General features: G+C 46.3%; 1 protein-coding gene across 2 annotated transcripts in view; it reads right to left on the bottom strand.

The window, feature by feature from the left end:
- Window positions 1-1,305: 1,305 nt before the first annotated feature.
- Window positions 1,306-18,555, bottom strand: part of Ctnna1 (catenin alpha 1) — a 131,605-nt gene continuing 114,355 nt past the window's right edge. For both annotated transcript variants that reach the window (XM_021150781.1, XM_021150782.2), the window contains 8 exons: window positions 15,501-15,657; window positions 10,869-11,069; window positions 10,176-10,327; window positions 6,253-6,363; window positions 5,036-5,217; window positions 4,812-4,917; window positions 3,307-3,441; window positions 1,306-2,480 (listed from right to left, as the gene is read on the bottom strand). In XM_021150781.1, coding sequence (XP_021006440.1) covers window positions 2,193-2,480; window positions 3,307-3,441; window positions 4,812-4,917; window positions 5,036-5,217; window positions 6,253-6,363; window positions 10,176-10,327; window positions 10,869-11,069; window positions 15,501-15,657 — 1,332 coding nt within the window. In that variant the 3' untranslated portion in view covers window positions 1,306-2,192. The remainder of the gene's footprint in view (window positions 2,481-3,306; window positions 3,442-4,811; window positions 4,918-5,035; window positions 5,218-6,252; window positions 6,364-10,175; window positions 10,328-10,868; window positions 11,070-15,500; window positions 15,658-18,555) is intronic.

Raw genomic sequence — 18,555 nt, 5'->3', positions numbered from 1 at the left:
TACAAAGTGAGTTCCAGGACAGCCAGGACTGCACAGAGAAACCCTGTCTCGAAAAAAACAAAACAAAACAAAAGCCCCAAAACCAAACCAAACCAAAACAAAACCAAAAACAACAAACGGAAGTCTGGTGGTGCCAGTGACGGGCTATCTCCCTAGGTACACATGCAACAAGTGACCTGGTCTTGGTCATTCAAACAAGAGGTGTATGAAGAAGTGTGAAAGAAAGCACCAAGGCCTTGGGGATGTGAACTCTACCCAGGACGGCCAGCACACTGGCCCAATCAGGAAGCACTTGGCAGGCCAACCCCTAGCACTTGCTAGGGACACGTGCAGATTGTTGGAGGATGGGGAGGCCAGGACTTCGGCTTTTGTGATGTGAAATCACTTGCAGATTTGTGCTCACTTGGGCAGGCTGGCTGGCTGCTGTGCATACACATAGGTACAAGTCACTAACACAGTACAGCAGGGATAGTGGGGAATGGCTTTTGAGAGCACTAGACCACTCCGGGGAAGGTAGCTGTCACGCTGAGTTTCTCTATGGAAGCACCCATGTCACAAGAAACTAGGCCTGGCCATGGCACCCCAGGCTCTGGCAGCAGAGCAGCCCAACAAGCCTCAGCCCCTTCAGCTGTAACAGCACGGCCTGCAGGCAGCTGCCAAGCTGGGGGGACATTTGCTAAGAAGTAATGTCCCCATTTGGGCCATGGGGAAATGTGCAGAGGTGGTCACAAGTTGGAGACCTTGCATGCATTTTAAAGTAGCCTTATTTTGTTATTTAGCTAGAAAATAATGTGACTGGTAATACCAGCAAGGTGGAGAATGGAGGGGGGCTTTAGGCACGGAGAGCAGAGACAGCAGGAGAGCTCTGGCCAGAGGGATCATCTCAGAGCATCAAACTTAATAGCAGAGCACCAATAACAAACCGGCATCAGTCAGTGAAAGCCTGTGGAAGGCAGTCACCTTGACAAGGGGCAAGATAAGAGCTGACTGAAATGGCAGAACAGAATCCAGGAAGGTGACGAGGGCCACAGCTATCTTTCTAGGGAGTTCCAAGAGGGAATTTCTAGTAGGAAGGGACAGGAGATGAGGCTACAGAATGGGATCCGCCATGCTCACACCATGGTTGATGCTGCTGGGACTGGGGTACTGAACAGGACCTGACCCTTCCTGGGTTGCAAGAGCCTGAAAGGTCTTCCTTAGAAACACAGTCACTGTCCCTCCCTCCTTCCCTAGGCAACCGTCCTGGCAGAAGGGCACATAGCGCAAGTCTGCTCCTTCTTGAAGGCAAAGAACGACTTCTGCTTCTTAGACTTGGTTCTTAATGGACTTTATTGGGAAAATTAGTGTAAAAAACAGACAGATTCATAAAATTTAAATAAGACAGTAAAATCTCATCTTGTAGCTATGGTAATTGCTATAGTAATCACAAATAAGGTGAGTCTAAAGTACTGCCTAAGCAAACCGTATGCAGTCAGCAGGCTTCTTTGCTGGCCAAAGCAGGAGACACTGCGATTATTAGAAGTGAGCCCGATGATGAATTTGCATCTCAAGCTGGAATAACGGGGAGCATGTTCTGATTACAGCGTCACAACACACTAGCCTGAATAAAGCAACTCCATTAATGTCCTGCAGCAGAGTCCATTAGTAACTGTAGCCACGCGTCACAATTCCCCTTCTGCTTCATAAAGAAAGCAATCAACTTCCTGGGTACTGTGTTATATTTTATTGTCTCCTATAGTTTATTCCTCAGAAGAGGTTTCTGGTGCCTTCCTTCTCCAGACTGTCTAAGGTGCCCTGTGGTTTACACTGGGCCACCCTTGGTCATTTAATTCCATACTGCCCAACAGTAGGGCTAAAAAGCAACCTCTCCCCTCAGGCGCTCACCCCTACCTAGAAAGCAGGCACTTTAGCCTACTCAGAAATGTGACCAAGAAGTTAATGTGGTACTCTTTGGTTACAGAACTGTCATTTTCATTAAGCTTATAAAAATATAGCTAGAAATATATTTTTGAATTCTAAAAGCTTTTTTTTTCCCTAACCAGCTTTAACACAAACATGTCCTTGCAAAATTCACCACCTGGTTGAGTTTGAAATCTGCTACCTCCCTGTGGAATAAGACAGTGTTCTCTACTTAGCGAATACATTTGAGTGAAGCATGTGACTGTTTTCAGAATCCCATGGGCTGTGCAGGCTCAGATGCTGTCCATGGCTTTGAACTCGCTCAGGGCCTGCACAGGGTTCACGTGTTTCTTCTGAGAAGCTCGCTTAATCTTGGTCTGCGTCTCATCCTGCTTCTCTCTCTTCACCAACGGCTTCTTCTCAGGGGCCTTCATCTTCCATGACACAGCAGGAAGGTTCAGAGACGCCATCCCCTGTGACTTCTGGTATTTGGTGGAAGCCACGTAGGACGCCTTCACTGTCTGCACAACAGCATTCATCAAGTTCTTGGCTGCCTGGATCAGGGACATGGCGCTGTCCACCTACAAGAAACAGATGAGTGGTGACAAGCTGGGTTAGAACCCTGCATGCATGCAGGCCTGGCCCCACCTCCTTAAGAGTACGGGGTTGCCATAGCACTGGGTGGAGCCCCTTACTGCTCAGACAAGGGCGACTCTTATCCATGTAGCTGAAAATACTTGCTTTTGAAAAGAAATGGTGACAACACACAAAATCCCCTCACCACCCCCATGTCCTCAGAGTGGGAGATTTCTTGATGGGGCCAAGCAGCTAAGGCTGGGTAGCACTGGCACTGTGGATAGTCGCAGGGAAGACTTGACATCAGGCCACTTCCTGGCAATATAGAAAGAACTCCCAACTCTGTGGACTTCAGGTTTGAGGAAGTCTGGAGACACACTCTCCACAGACCTAAAGAAATGTCTCCTCCTCGGAACTACGACCTCATGATCTGCTCCAACCCAGCTCTGTGGGTAGAAACCGAGAAAGCAGCGGGCAGAGCTCTAGCTGGTAATTTCTGAATAGAGTTAATTACTCTTTGGGGGGTATGGGTGGTATAAAAACACCCTTTTCCAAAGAACAGCTAGCAAAAGAAAGAGATTAGGCTTGGTAATAGTTCCAGCTGTCACCAGACCACATCAACCATGCCATGCTAGCTAAAGAGGCATAGTTTAGCAGAGATGGTGTGTGACTGGTAGGCTCCAGGAACCAAGACGGACCTTGTAGCTTCTGCTTTCTACACTTCCCACGTCTGGAGAAAGTGGACAATGTGTAGGGACAAAAGTCTACTTGTGCTACAGACATGGCTCAGCACACCCCGACTGGCCAGTGTGCCTCATTACTGACACCTACCCCAGAGACGACAAGCTCTCCACCAAGGTTCTGTACTTCAGCCTTGACTTTGCTGCAGATGTTGAGCTGGTGGCAGTAGAGAGCGATGCGCTGAAGGTAGGCCAGCAGGTCCTGCTTGCATGCCGAGTCTGGGCACTGATAGGACAGGAAGCTCAGCACTGAGTACTCCCAGCCCCAGAGACAATCCCTGCTCCCAGGGTTGTTTCTCAAAGGCTCCCTCTGGGTAGAGCATCCCCCCATCCCCCCAAGGAGCAGCAGGCAGAGAGGGGGAGATGTCCGTTTTCTAGGTTACTATACCCCAGGCCTCATAGAGCCCCCTCCTGCAGCACTGCATGGCGTATGCAGTGAACAATTTCTGAGCCTTCCACTCAGTAACTGAGGGCCACTCAGCAACTACTGTACTAAGGCCTAGGTTTCCACCCCAGGGGAGAAGCTTGTGGCCCCATAGTGTAAGAGAAAGCATCAGCGAGCAAGGGCCTGGTCATACAGAAAGACAATGCTCTGAGCTATGTAAACTAAGCCAGTAATTCACCGCCTAAGGCGCTGTCTGCTCAGCCAGGATGCATGCACAGGATAAACCTGGATAACAGATGCTCGCTTTGGGCACATGTGATTACCAAGAAAGTAACAAGTGCAGCCTCTGCCCGGACTGCTCTGTGGCCGGGTTTTAGGCTTCTACTCTCCAGTGTTTACAACAGACACTTGCTTCCAATGAGGTGGAAGGGAGGGAGAAGCACCCTGGTATAAAATAGGACCTAGATACTCTGTGCTGAAGGCTTTGCATTTTTTCTAAGCTGGCACTGAAGCAGGACAGATTCCAGTCTGATTTGCATTTGATGATAACAGTATTGATGGCTGTGTGCAGAATAGAGGAAAGAATAGGCCGCAGAGGTCCAAGAAGGTAAGAGATCAATGGAGCTACTAATTTCAGACAGGAAGAACAGGTGTTGCCAAAATACACTGTCCACATGGCTTTTTACTGGGTGGTCAAGAATGACTGCCAAATGTTGGTCTGAGTAATGAGGGACAGATGTCACCCATCCTGCAGCCTAGATGACACAGTAAGCTTGAATAACTCGCAAAACACACAACTCCAGAAGAAAGCCACAGGGAAGGGCTGTGAGGCTTCCTGGAGGTAGGAAGAGAGAAGCTGTCCCCAGCTAGAAGCATTTGCATGTAACCCCGCCCAGAGCTCCCAACCCCACAGAAGCCCAGCAAGAGGCTCCGATACGTCCCTTCTCGTGGAGCAGGGACAGCAGAGTCTGCTCCTGCCCAAAACTACAACCAAAGCCAGAAGAGGTTGGTTTTTAGGATGAAATGATGGAAAGTTTAGAACAGACAGACAGACCCAACTCCAGAGACTTGTCAAATAGGACTGAGAAATCTTTAGGAACGTCATGCTGGGATTAATCAAGTTGGTTAGAGCAGTTTTCAAAGGTGAGCTACAGCCCGTGAGAATGCCCATGAACAGCTTCCTCAGCCACAGGCCACACAGAGTCACTCACGTGGTCTGCGATGGTCCGGCCGAGCTTGTCCATCCTGGATCCCGCCTCCGCAATTTTCTTGGCAGCACTGATCACATCAGAGGTGTTTTTGAGTGGCCCTTTGCCTCTGAAAAGAAAACAGGGTCCCTGGTTGGAGGTAAGTGGAGAAAAGAGGACTACAAAGCATCAGGGCCCTGGGCAGTCCTCAGCCTCTCTCTGCAGGCTGCAGGGTGGGCTCTGCTCACCGGGTGAAGTCGGTCATCTCCATCATGATCATGCACATCTGCTTGGCCAGCACAATGATGTCATTGCCACTGTCATCCCACTTGGACACTTCAGCATCCAGCTTGCTCTTCTCTTCCTGGAAACTGGCCACCTGTTCTGCAATCTTTGCTTTTTGCTCCTGAGGAAGCTGAGCCATGATCGCCTGCAATCACAAGCCACACCACTATGAGGTTCTCACAGTGCATTAGCCAGGAAGCCTTCTAGCAGCGATCTACAACCCAGGTGGATAATACTTTAATGGTTTCATTTTGCCCAAAGGGCTATTTTCTCATTTTGTAGGAGTTTTACTGCAGCCTGAATTCCAGACCCATTTTCAAAATCATGTCTGAATGTGGCGGGAACAGTATGGAGGCTAACTTGCAGCTTCATTGCCACAGCTGTGTGGGTCTGACCCACTCCTTTAAAAGTTTCAAGTTTGCTGCTGTCTGTGACAAAGGAGAGGATGAATGGGTGGAATTCCTGTTGGGGCCCTCAACAGACATTTCCAAGTTTGGAGTGTCCAGCAAAGGTGGTCAGAGCATCTGCCGAGGACATCACCTCCTCTAACTACCAAGCAGCACACTGGAGACAGCGGTAATTCAAGCCCATAGGCTCTATCCTCAACTCTCCCAGTGCTCAGGACCCAGGAAGGTCTACAGCAGGAACACGCTCTGAGATAGATCTCCATGGAGTGAGAAAATAGACTCCCTAGAGACATCTCGGCATCCTTCCAGCACGGATTGAATTGATAAATTGAAGACGTAAGGACACAATGTGACAGTGGTTACTGGTGTTCTTGGATGCACTTGTGGTTCTCTGTTGTTGTTGTAGGTTTAAAGGCCCATGAATTTAAGAGCGCATTCCTACGGTTATCAGGGCAACAAGCAGAAGCATTGCACAATCATTTTTAGCAAACGTAACCCTGACTAGACCCTCACTCTTTCCTGACTCAGGGGGTACCATAAACCGCAGCCCAGCGTATAGCTGTGGACCTGGGCTCTCACCTAGGCCTAGCTGAGGGCTGTTTTGTAGGAAGCCACAGTGACTAGCAGCTGCCATGACTGAGGATTTTAGCTGTACTCCACAGGAAAAAAAGGATCAGAAAATGGCATTCTGAACACCCTAGAAAAAAGAGCCAGGCCTAAGAGCCACACAGCCTTTCCTGAACAAGTCAGAGGACCAAGGGCCATGTCCTTACCCGGGCGCTCTGGCCAGCTATCAGCTGGTCATCTTCTGTCTGGACACTGGTCCTGCTTCTGACATCAAAGTCTTCAGTCTCGAAGTCAGAGTCGTCCAACTCCTCGGGGGTCTGCAGCCAAACAAAGACCATGAATCAGTCAGCCCACGCTTCCGGCTGAAGGAGAGTCCTCAGCCTGCAGTACGGAGGCCAGGGTGCAGCCTCTGGTCACCAGAGCAGTGTGTCAGCCTCCTCACCCTCTCTCTGTAAAGAAAGCTCTTCACATAGGACTTAGGGTTCAGGCTGACCTCTGAATCATAACGAAGATTTCAGTTTTAATACAATTCCCCAAAGAGTCTACACATGTGCATGAAGGTAAAAACCATCCTTGGACAAAAGTTTTTAAAGAAGAGATGTTTTTACCCAACATCAAGCAGTTCCATAAATGCTTACTTTATGACAACAAGAACATGACATAAATTAATGCTGGGCTTTCTCTTTGGGTGCCAAAGGCTATTTTGAGGAATAAAAAAACAATGTGTTATTCCTAAAGTCTAATTTTATTTTTATCAAAGGACAAGAGAATATAGCAGAGGAGACTTCAGTACATATCAAAGACCAAAAGGGGCTGGCAGCTGTAGTCCCCTGCAGCAGTTATTAGGTAAGAATCCTATTTGGCACAGGTGACCAGCCTCCTGCTTAGCCTCTGACTTGAAACAGTTATCAGGAAGAACCGGCAGGCACGCAGAACAGCTGGGGTTGGCGCTGGCCCAGATGGCTGGCCTGTGACACGGGGCAGTGAGGCCTCATCTCTGGGATCTTGTGAGAAGCACTGAGGAAATGGCATGAGCTTGGGGTCTGACGGGTGAAGGTTGGGTCTACCCAAGAGAAGCGAGCCCGGTACTGGGGAAGGTCACAGGTCACAGAGTCACAGAGATCCTGTCAGTGTGTGACTCTGAGCTCGGCCACAGACTGCTGTAGTGCTGTGTGCTAGGTCCAAGGAGCTTCCTTCCCTTCCCAGAGCCTAGCTGGGTCCTAAGAGTTGTTCTTGCCAAGAAAGGGAGCTCTTCTCTTTTCATCACTCACTCACTCACCTATTCTAACAGCAAACAGGATTAATGGGCAAAGAACGAGTAAACTATATGGCTTACTACAAAGTGGTCAGCACAATAAACAGCCATCATAGTGACTGGAAACAGGCAACGGTTTTGTGAGGCAGTGGGAACATGCAGGTAGAGAGTGTGGGTAAACTGAGGTAAAAGAACAACTTAGCTCGCTGGCTGAGCTAAGAGAGTGTGGAAGAGCTGTTCAATGACTGAAGCTGGGGCTAGCGTAGATGCCCTGGGCTAAGAGACTTCAGGCAGAGGGATGGTATGGCAGGCCTTACACCAGGGCCGGATGCCTGAGTAGGCCAAGGCATGTGTTGCCAAGCCCGAGAACCTGAGTTCAATCCCTGGGGCCCACATAGTAGAAGGAGAGGACTGACTTCCACAAGTTGTCTTCTGGTCTCCATACATGTGCACATGAAAATAATGTACTTTAAAAAGAAAACCAAGACCTGAGGGGCTGAGTGAAAAGTGGCATGTGGGGCCAATCAAAGACATGGCAGCCTAGAGGACTAGTGAGAAGAACCCTGTATGCATGTGCCATGTACACATATGTACATGTGCCGTGTGCACACATGTGCATGTATATGCTGAGGATGGAATCCTGGCTCAGGTTAATGAATACTTGGCTTTATCACTGAGACTCATTTCCCAAGAAAACCGAGATGACGGTGATGGGGCAGTGATGGGGTCAGTGATGGGGTGCGCACACGCTAATGCTAGCCTAATGCTAACCACCACTATCATCGTCGTCAGTGAGCCGTGTGCACGTGCTAAACTACAGCACCACCATCTTCAAAGCTTCACTTCTGCTGGTTCCCTGCTAAGCCCACTTGAGCACTGAAAGCTGCCTTCCCTGAGAGTCCTGGAAGCCCAGGAGGAGAGGAAAGGCCTGTGTCATTCTTCATTCCAGCACAGAACTAAATATAGTAAGAAGCAGCCATTTATGTGTCAGGCCTGTGCTGGAAACACTGCCTGTTTATTTATTTCATCCAATGAAGCCATTAATGTTTTAAACATTTACTTTCTGTGTATGGGAGTTCTGCCTTCCTGCATGGTTGGTATCCCTGAAGGCTAGAAGAGCCTTGGGATGCCCTGGGACTGAGTTACAGACGGTTCTGAGGCACCAAGTGAGTGCTCAACCGCTCAAAAAACAGCCAGTGTTTTTAGTCACTGAGCCTCCACTCCAGCTCCCCAGGAACGCCATTGGGTGGGGGTGGGGGGCACACATCAGAGAGATAGTGCCCAGACTGCTTCTTCAGAATGGTGCTCTTAGCCTGGGCACCTCCTAGAAAACACTATACAGCTCTGCTCCCAATGGCACCCAGCCAGAGAAGTAGAACTATGTGCATCACTGGAGTATATGTAGCCTTGGCACCCATTAATACCATATTATAGCCACTAGCTGCCATTGATACTGCTGACCAGACTTCATTGGAGATAAAGTACTTCTGCTGTAGCTTGGGACTCTGAGGACAACTTGCAGGACTTAGTCTTCTCTAGCCATGTGGGTCCTGGGGATCAAATTCAGGCCACAAAGTTGGATAGCAGACACCTTTACCCACTAAAGCATCTTTGGCCACTAGTGTTCTTCATTAGCACAGCCCTGGAAAGCCTGGAAGGCTTTGCTATCCTCCAACCACACCCATAACTATCCCTCTTCCCAGTGTGCTTAGGTACATGGGCAGTTCTCCTGCCTCACCCAGAGAATGGTGGTCTTTCCTGAGTTTCCAAAGCCTCATACAAAGTGGAAGCAATAGGCCTTCAGCACGTTTCTAACTAACACTGTGGTTAGCTTTTGCTGGCTAGGTAGACAGGGTTAAAAAAAATGGGATGGGGTCCCTGCCTACCACCTTGGAGGTTTGACTAGAAGACAAAGAAGGTATAAATAAAACTCAATTGACTGACCAAACCACACAACAGCGGGCAAAACTCAAGCAATGTAGGAGGTGGGAATCGTATTCCAAATGCCTGTTCTGCGGGGCCTGCAGTGAATGGGGGAAGGGGTGGTGTAGGACTCAGGTAGGCCATGTCTTATATCTGTGGAGCAACATACAAGAGATCAGCATGTTCCCAACTGACGCCGTGGTTAGCTTCTGCTGGCTAGATAGATAGGGCTAAAATGGCAGTTTGTGAGACTCAGGCTCAGAACCTGTTTGATGGAGGAACCTGCAGACTCAGAACCCCCTTGTTCACATGGAGGTCAAGGACTTTGTGCTGCTTTCTCTGGGGTGGGTCACATAAGCCCTAGTGGTAGAACTTCCACTTGGCCATGAGCCGTGGAACATCCTGAGGGCTGCCAATTGCCGGACCCTTTATCCTGAGCAGAGATTCTAACCTGCCTGGGTTTCCCTTCTAGGAGGGGAGCGTTCCTTTTGGCAGAAGTACTGTAACTTTACCTACCTTAAGAAAAAGTTCTCTGTAACTCTAACTATTCTATGATTATCCAACTAAATTCCCTAAATTAATTCATCAAGCCCAACTCATGTTAGAGTCCTTTCTTTGGTCCATGTTTGGGTTCTATCTCATTCTAAAAGCTCTTAGATTCATGGATTTAATATATTGCCACTGTATATACTGAGTTCCAGTATAACACAATGCTCAAGTTAGCAAATGATAAAAAAGAAGCTGTTAAAATGTCTGGAAGGGCCGAGGAGATGGCTCAGCAGTCAAGAACACTGACTGCTCTTCCAGAGTCCTGAGTTCAATTCCCAGCAACCACATGGTAGCTCACAAGCATCTGTAATGGGATCTGATGCCCTCTTCTGGTGTGTCTGAAGACAGCAACAGTGGACTCATGTACATAAAACATAAAATATGCAGAACATGGCTCTTCACCCTTATCATCAGCACTGCTTTCCGGATGTCCCGGATGCCGTCGTACACCAGACGGGAGGCGTCGATGAACTCATTCTCATCCATGGGCTGGGCCGGGTCCGAGCTGAGGGCTTCCACAGCTGCTTCCACCTGCTCAGTGAAGCGCGGCATGACTGCAGAGACAAGGAGGACAGGTCGCACTGCACAGATGCACTCCACCAACCTTCCCTGAATCCTGAACGGACAGTCACGGTCATGACAAAGAGCCTCTGCTTCTCAAGGACCCAAGCACCTTCTCGGCAGACTCTGTGAACTAGGACTGTGGGGCTGAGAACTTGGAATGATGCTGATGACTTTGAGGCCTTAGGAATGGGAACGACAGCAGGCTGGGGTAGTAGTTTACTGGTGAAGTGCTTACCCACCATGTACGAGGCTCTAGGTTCAATCCCTAACAGTGCAGGAGGAGGGGTTTGACCCCACTAGCAGGAGACAACGCACAAGCTTATCTCAGATACATAAAAGGAATGTGCTCGTGGGCTGCCCAATAGCCAACTTCCTCCTAGCACACTGAGCCATTCCATGTGTGCAAAAGTTGTGTGTGTGCAATCCCCAGTATTTGGAATGACAGGACAGCCTGTCAGAGCCAGCCATGGTGGGGACCAGAGCAACCCTAGGGGGCCATGGGGGTGGGTGAGTGGGAAATAGTCCTCAGACCTGTGTTGGAGAGGAGCTTGGTGGCTTCCAGAACCTTCTCTGTGTAAACTCCTGGCTCGTAGTTGTCCATCTCTGAGGTGACTACATGAATGACTCGGGCTGCCCGGCCTCGGATGGCACCGGCAGTGCGATCCAGCCCATCCACATCTTTCTCTTGGAGAGCAATAACACACTTGTTCACATCTTCTAAAATGTGGTTCTCTGAGGACAAAAAGATGAATGAAGAATCAGGTCTTCTACTGGAAGGTGGCATGGTAACACAGCATGTTCCAAGTTTTACATGAAGGAGCTAGGCACAGTGACACACATTTGTATGCTAGCACTCAGAAGGGTGGGGCCTGAATCTAGAGTATGAACCAACTCTTACACGAGTATCCTCTGTCCTCCAGACATACCTCATGGCATGAGCAGTCCATAATGCCAAATACATAATGTAACACAAACACACACGTTACCTTCAAGAACTCCTCCTTCATTGACTGTCAGTGAATCCAGCTAAATTGACCAAAAACTCCACAAACACACACGTTACCTTCAAGAACTCCTCCTTCATTGACTGTCAGTGAATCCAGCTAAATTGACCAAAAACTCCTACTAGGCACACAGCTGGATTTGAAAACTCCAAACCATTTCCTTTCAAAGCCTGACACTGTTTTCAGAAACCCCAGAGCAAGTTCTCCCAATCTCATCTGTAATAGTGAAAGGGAAACGAGCCAAAGGGCCAAGGAAACCGTGCTAAGAGGAGCAAGCTGCCAGCTGCACACAGGCACCATGGCAGTAGGGGCAGACCCAGCAGGGGGCGAGAGGCAGAGAGACAGCGCACATGAAGGGCTGCAGTAGATGGCAACATCAACTTCTCCTTTTCTGGAAGGCATGACAGCTCTCAGAAGTTATGTCAGTTAAAGACATAACTTCTGCCAACAACAGAATGTGGCATAGCAAGTGCAGAGAGGTCTAGTTCTTATAGAAGAGCTAGAACAAACAGAGCAAATGCAATCTGTTTTAAGAAGCACACCTTTAATCCCAGCATTCAGGAGGCAGAGGCAGGCAGGTCTCTGGAAGTTCAAGGCCAGCCTTGTCTACACGGAGTTCCAGGAATGGTGGCCAGGAATATACAAAAGAAAGAAGGAAGGAGAGGAGAAAGGAAGGAGAGAGGGAAGACTTCAACATCATCATAAGCATCTTTTAAATCCAAATTCCTACATGCTAACCAAACAACTGTATACTAAGCCTGCCATCATTCAAGGTCTTAATGTTGAAACTACTTTTTTTAAATCTCATATTACAAAGGTGGGAAAGTCAAAAGGGAGGAAAAGATTCTGATTTAAAAACAAAACAAAACCCTACAACCCTATTTTTTATATTATTTAGATCTCATCCCTGTTTTAGGGTGGTTAACACTTTGGAGGGGGTTAATACATCAGACTCAATGATGTACTCTATAAAAAACAGCATCTAGATACCTGTTTTCAGAAACAAACTCCAATTTTATTAAATTCATACATACTCTTTCCCCATCTGTGGTCACATCCAAAGAAAGCATGAAGCCACAGAGGACGTCCACTTGAAGAAGCTGACTGTGACTTACTCTCAAGAAGTCTGACATGAGATGAGCCTCTGGGCATGCCCGTGAGGTGGTAAGTTCTACTCACTGTGGGCAGCACCACTCCCTGGGTTGGAGAAAGGAGCCAGGCAGTGGAGGCACACGCCTTTTACCCCAGCCTTCAGGAGGCAGAGGGATCTGGTCTACAATATGAGTTCCAGAACACTCAGGATTATATGAAAACACAAAAACCTGTTGTGGGTAGGTGGAGGTCAAGCACAATTACTCTCCCTGTTTCCTGATTACACATATAGTGCCACGACTTTTCTGACATAACAGACTGCACTATTCAACTGTGAACCCTTTCACTCCTAAGTTACTTCTTACATCAGCAAGAAAACAATACAATACAAAACAGAAAAACAACAACAAAAACCAAACCACCACTATTCTCTCTAGTCACCAAGCAGCTCTTAAGTCCTGTTTCCTTCCTTTAAATTTAGTTTCCTTTAAAGGAAATTCTCATCTACAGTTTTGCTAATTTTATTATACTTTTTTTTAAAAAGGCACAAAAATCCCTTTGTATGAAAACCAGACAGGGCAGGGAATAAACATTTTAATGAGGGTGAATACTGACTGCCAACTTGAAGGGATCTAGACTCACCAAGGGATCTAGGCAGACTAGCCTATGGGCACACCTATGAGAAACTACTTAGTTTAGGTTAACTGAGGTGGGAAGACCCATCCTAACTGGGCAGCACCAACACACAGGCTGGGTCTTAGACGGAATCAGAAGGGGAAATGGCAATGCTAACCCAGTCAGAGCCACTGCTGGGGAGGTCTGGGCCTTAGAGGAACTCACTAAGGTTTAGTTAAACTGGTAGGTACCACTGTGGCCTATGACACTTGTTTATACTCCCAGAAGAACAGTACTCAACCTCAGAGGCCTTTTCAAGATGGTGAGAGTAAGAGATGGTTCTGTGCTCAGCCCTAAACGGGACATTCATACAACCCCTCTAAGGCTTGGGGATTGAAGAAGGGGCTCAAAGAATGCACTAGCCAGAAGATAAAGAAAAGGGCCTGTGAAATCTTCTGGTTATGACAGTCATCTCAACAGGAACTCAATGGTAGCAACTGCCTGCACTGGGCCTATCACGAGTCAATCATGGTGGGGAGGGGCTCACAGGCTCACTATCAGCTACTGATAAGAGGAAGGGAAGTCCTGTATATCTGAGCACTACAAATTAACTGCTTAGTCTACCAGGACATACCCAGGCACCTGCTTGGCCCTTCACCATCCTCACCTGCATTACTAATCTCTTGTATTCCTCAGCAATCTTAAGACAGAACAGTCAAACACTCAGAAGAGGCAGACATAGCACAGTTCAGGTGCTCTCTTCAGGAGAACACGTCTATGCTTGAGTTCACTGAATAGAAACTGGCTCGACTGTTTGCACTAAGTCAGCCCTCTCTTAAACTCATTTACTTACAACAATGTTGGACCCATTCACTAAATAAAAGTGGATCTGCTAAAGAATTTAATTTTTCTTTACTGGTCTTCCATTTTATATTAAATAACCTTAAAAAAAAATCCTGCCTGTATCCCACTAAATGCTGTTACTTAATCCCTTTTGTTGTCTGATTTGAAAAAATATTATATGAGGAACACTTTTACTTTATATTTTACTTTACTGTAAGAAAAAAATGAAAATCCCTTGAGTCTAAGCGCAATAAACATACCCACTTTAATTTGAAAAAACACAAAACTGTAAGAATGTAGTATTTATCCAGAGGGGACTTTGCATTTAGATTTCCAAATTTGTTGTTTGCTTAAAAATGTGCTATGAAGGTAGAATGTTTTTCCCTAGGCCTATGAAAAAGAATAATTCCATACTTCATTGGGAAAAACAACAGAAGGCCAAGATTCCCAAAAAGGCCCATTGCTGCATTTTTGGCACTTGCAACAATGTGCTTGCAAATGAATTTTCTTGTTTTAAAGTAGCAGCATCTGCAATTTGGCAGTCCTGCAACCACACCGTTTACCACCTCTTCCTGCAGCTAAACAGCCTGCACCAGGCTTTCTCAAGTTAAGCCAAAGCTACCATCTCGGGGAGGACATGCAATGCTAGAGACATTGGTATGCAGAGCACAGTGTCCCCTTTATATAGGTCACTGCTGGAGGACTATGCTGTGCATGTACTTAAGTCTGCTTCTCTTTCAAGCCCCATTGCCACTCACATCTTCCACATTCCAGCCTGTGGTTCCCTGGGGTGACAGGTAGTTTCAGCTCTACAAGAACCCAGTCACTAAATCTGCCCACAGCCACTAGCCTCAGGAAGCCTGGCATTTCCAAGAAGACAACACAGCCAGCGGCACCAAAGTCCATGTTAAATGGAAAATGCATTTAGTGTTACTCAACTCTAAGGAGATAGGATTAAAATTTATTTCTGTGAGCTAAACACTGAATTGCATTTGACAGACATGTTCTATATGAATGCAATTTACTATGCCATTACCAGTTTATATTTATATAATGAAATCAACTGTTTTTGTGAGGTGAATTACCCAGATTTATTTTTTGCAAGTTCATAATTAAATGGCACTTAAATATTTCCTCTCTGTTTTCTATCTGTGCATCATGCTGACATCGTGTTTAAGAAAGTAGTCAGTTAAACTATGATCACTCCTGAGACAGAAGCATTCCAAGAAGGGAAAGGGAATTCTCTACAATAAACTAGCGGAGAGAGCTGAGAGGCTCCTCCCCTGAGCTTCACAGGCTTGTTACACGTGACCAGTGACACCAGGACATAGGTCTAAACTCAAGTATCAAGACTGGTGGACTGTTATATGACACACAGATCACACCAGCAGGGAAAAGTTCTGCTAGCCCAGTAACTAATGATGCAGGGTGGACACGAGCCCCACCAGGAGTGAAAGAGTTCCAGGCCCACTCCCCCTGCTCAGGACACAAGTGTGGGAACCAGCATGTTACTGATAAGAGTTTCCTTGCCCAGATGTGAGAGTGTTTTGCCTGTAACTATGACCTGGACAACAATTCTACGTGCCACTTTAGGGAACCAGATCATTACCTGAGACAGCCAAGAAGTCATCGATGGAAGTAATGTCATCAACAGCATCTGTGAGAACACGGACTTGCTTTTCCCATTGCTCTTTAAAAAGATCCATGTTCTCTTGGGCCAGTTTACTCTGTGGCTTTGCTGCTAAAGCCAATGCAGCATTGATAACCTGCAGAAGACAGTAAAGTAATGCACATAACTCATCCTATCACAGCCATGCAAACCAATCACAGGGGGTGCTTTGGTCAAGCATGACATCATGTGCTCCACCACAGGTCGTACAGAGGAAATACTTAAGAGCAGGCCTTAGACTTTAACACCAAAGCAGTAAATATTATTTGAAAACAACAGACAATTATAAAATAAGAGAAGGCTCTCTCTAATTCAGCCAATTTGTAAAGGTAATTCTATAATTTTTTTCTTCTTAGAGTTATTTATTTTATGTATATGAGTACTCTGTGGCTGACACACCAGAAGAGGGCATTGGATTCCATTACAGATGGTTGTGAGCCACCATGTAGTTGCTGGGTATTGAACTTAGGACCTCTGGAAGAGCAGCCAGTGCTCTTAATTAACCACTGGATCATCTCTCCAGCCCCCAATTCTATAATTTTGACATTAAATTCCAGGTTTTTTAAACATTCATAGAAATGTACCATCAAAAATTACATAATAAAATTATATGCTACATATAATCATGCTGCTTCCTTCTTTTAAATATTCAACCTCATTAAGTATATATTAAAACATTATTATTTCCATTTTACAGGTATCTTACATTACTCTCCTACTGTGGGGATATTTAGACTCATCTCAGTTATACATCATTACAGAAGTAGCAATAATGCATAATGCCTAGTACCAAATGCCAAACTTATCGGAATTCATTCATGATAAAGGTACTGTATTTCAATTCCAAGGACTCGTTTCCCTTTGTCATTTTAACAGAAGTATCTCTGACATATAAAATTCCACAGAAAAGTATCTAGTCTGCTACATATAAGTAAGAACCTAGGACTGGGGACACAGCTCCTGGTAAAAAGCTTGACCAGTATGTGCAGGGCTCAAAATTCCAGCTGCAGCACAGCATACACACCCCCCAACGTTTTATTGAGATACAATTTATAAATCATGTATAAATTCAATAAGAATTACTACAGTCACAATGAGAATGCATTCAATTCAATCATTTTTGTAAACTCCAAAAAGAAGCTCCAAATGTATTAGTAATGAGGAGTCAGCACTCCCCATCTTCCTCTTCTCTACTTATCCCATCTTCTAGTAACCACTAAGCTATTCCCCCTACTCCAAAAATAACATGTGGCAAGGGTGCAGAGCACTGCCCTTCTCCTGTCTCCAGGGAAAGCACTAGTCTAGCCGTGAGCCATGGCGTACACACTACCCACTTTCACTCTGCACAGAGAGCCCACACTGAGTGAGTTTTTCTAAACATGGCCTAGGGAGACAAGAGGCGCTTCTCTTCTATAATTGCCAATAGTTTGTTAACATGGGTGCTGTGAAACAAACCCAGTCCCCTTCTGAGTATAGTCCATGCTCTTAACTGCTGAGCCATCTTCCTAGCCCCACCCCATCCCCTTTATAAAGCATTTTAACCACCTCTCGTCATTGTTTCTGCTGTCTGTCTCCACGTTCGTTTTCATACTATTCATTGTTCACTGTAATCAGTGAGGATGTAAAAGGACCTGAAGAGTTCTTTCTCCAAAAGATGCTCAGACATGGAGAGTAAGTACATGAAAAAAAACCTTACCACCCTTAGCCGCATGTGGACATGGCAATGGGGCCTCTTCTCTCTTATCTGGTAACAGAACTAACTTAGGAAAACAAAGATGAACAGCCCACATGGTCCAGTCTGCATTTCCAATCCTGAAGATGCCCAGCTCTGCACTTATAAAGAAGACTCACTCCCAGAAAAGAAAAGATCTTTTACTCAGGGCACAACCCCAGTGCCAAGTATGGCCTGGGTCCTGTGTCTAAAACTCAGTCCTGAGGTCCATCTTATGTGAAACTGTGAAGCAGAGAACTGAGGCTTTGTGTGGTGGGCTCCATGCTACGACATGGCCAACTCAGGAGGTTCATCAGCTCCAGCATTTTCATTAGCATTGACTAGATTCTCCCTGTGATTCCTTTCCCTAGGCTTTAAGATCATTTATATAAATACTCTTGGTAGGTGTGATCAGCGTATGTTACCATCTGTTTCTGCAGATATGTGGAAGCATTGTCGCTTTTCAAGCATTTTAAAATGAAACGGAGAACCAAAGATATTAAAGTGCTGGAAGGATAAAATGGCAAACTTGAGGGGAAGAAAGTCCAATCTTTAGATATCAACTCTAAATTTATTTCATACAATTTGGTCATCCAATTCACTGTATTATCTCATAGCAATCAGTCACTGGAAAATCTTATGATGGTATAAAGCTGGCAAGATGTTTATCACATGGCAGGGCCTTGTGATTGGTCCATCATAGAAGGCTTGAGTGCTTTTACATCAAAGAGCCAAGGGACAGTTGTCACGGGCGGGGCATTTAAGGTTCAGACTTTACATAGAAACCCCATCCTGAGTCCATCCCCACAGTTCCTCTGCTTGCTCCCTCTGGTCTATGTCTACAGTCTGGTTGGCAGGGCACGCAGAGAGAGGTTTACCTAACTCTCAGACTGTGCTGTTAGCATTCTCTATCAGGGAAAGTAGAAAACATGACTTAAGACTGCTTAGAGATCTGAGTGACAGAGAGAATATCACACAGGAGACAAATACACTGAATATTCAAAAGCACTAGCCGGGGCCAGTGAGATGGCTCAGCAGATAATGGTTGCTTGCTGATAAGCCTGATAATCTGAATTCAGTCCCTGCGACCCATTTAGGGGTAGAACAGACACAATTCTCTCTCACAAGCTGTCCTCTATCCTCACACCATGAGAACATGCAACATGTGTAAGCACAAACCAATAAAGTAGAAGAAAGAAAGAAAGAAAGAAAGAAAGAAAGAAAGAAAGAAAGAAAGAAAGGAAGGAAGGAAGGAAGGAAGGAAGGAAGGAAGGAAGGAAGGAA

This window comes from Mus caroli, chromosome 18 (genome assembly GCF_900094665.2).
Source record: "Mus caroli chromosome 18, CAROLI_EIJ_v1.1, whole genome shotgun sequence".
NCBI classification, from domain to species: Eukaryota; Metazoa; Chordata; class Mammalia; order Rodentia; family Muridae; genus Mus; species Mus caroli.
This window is presented reverse-complemented; position numbering and strand designations above follow the sequence as displayed.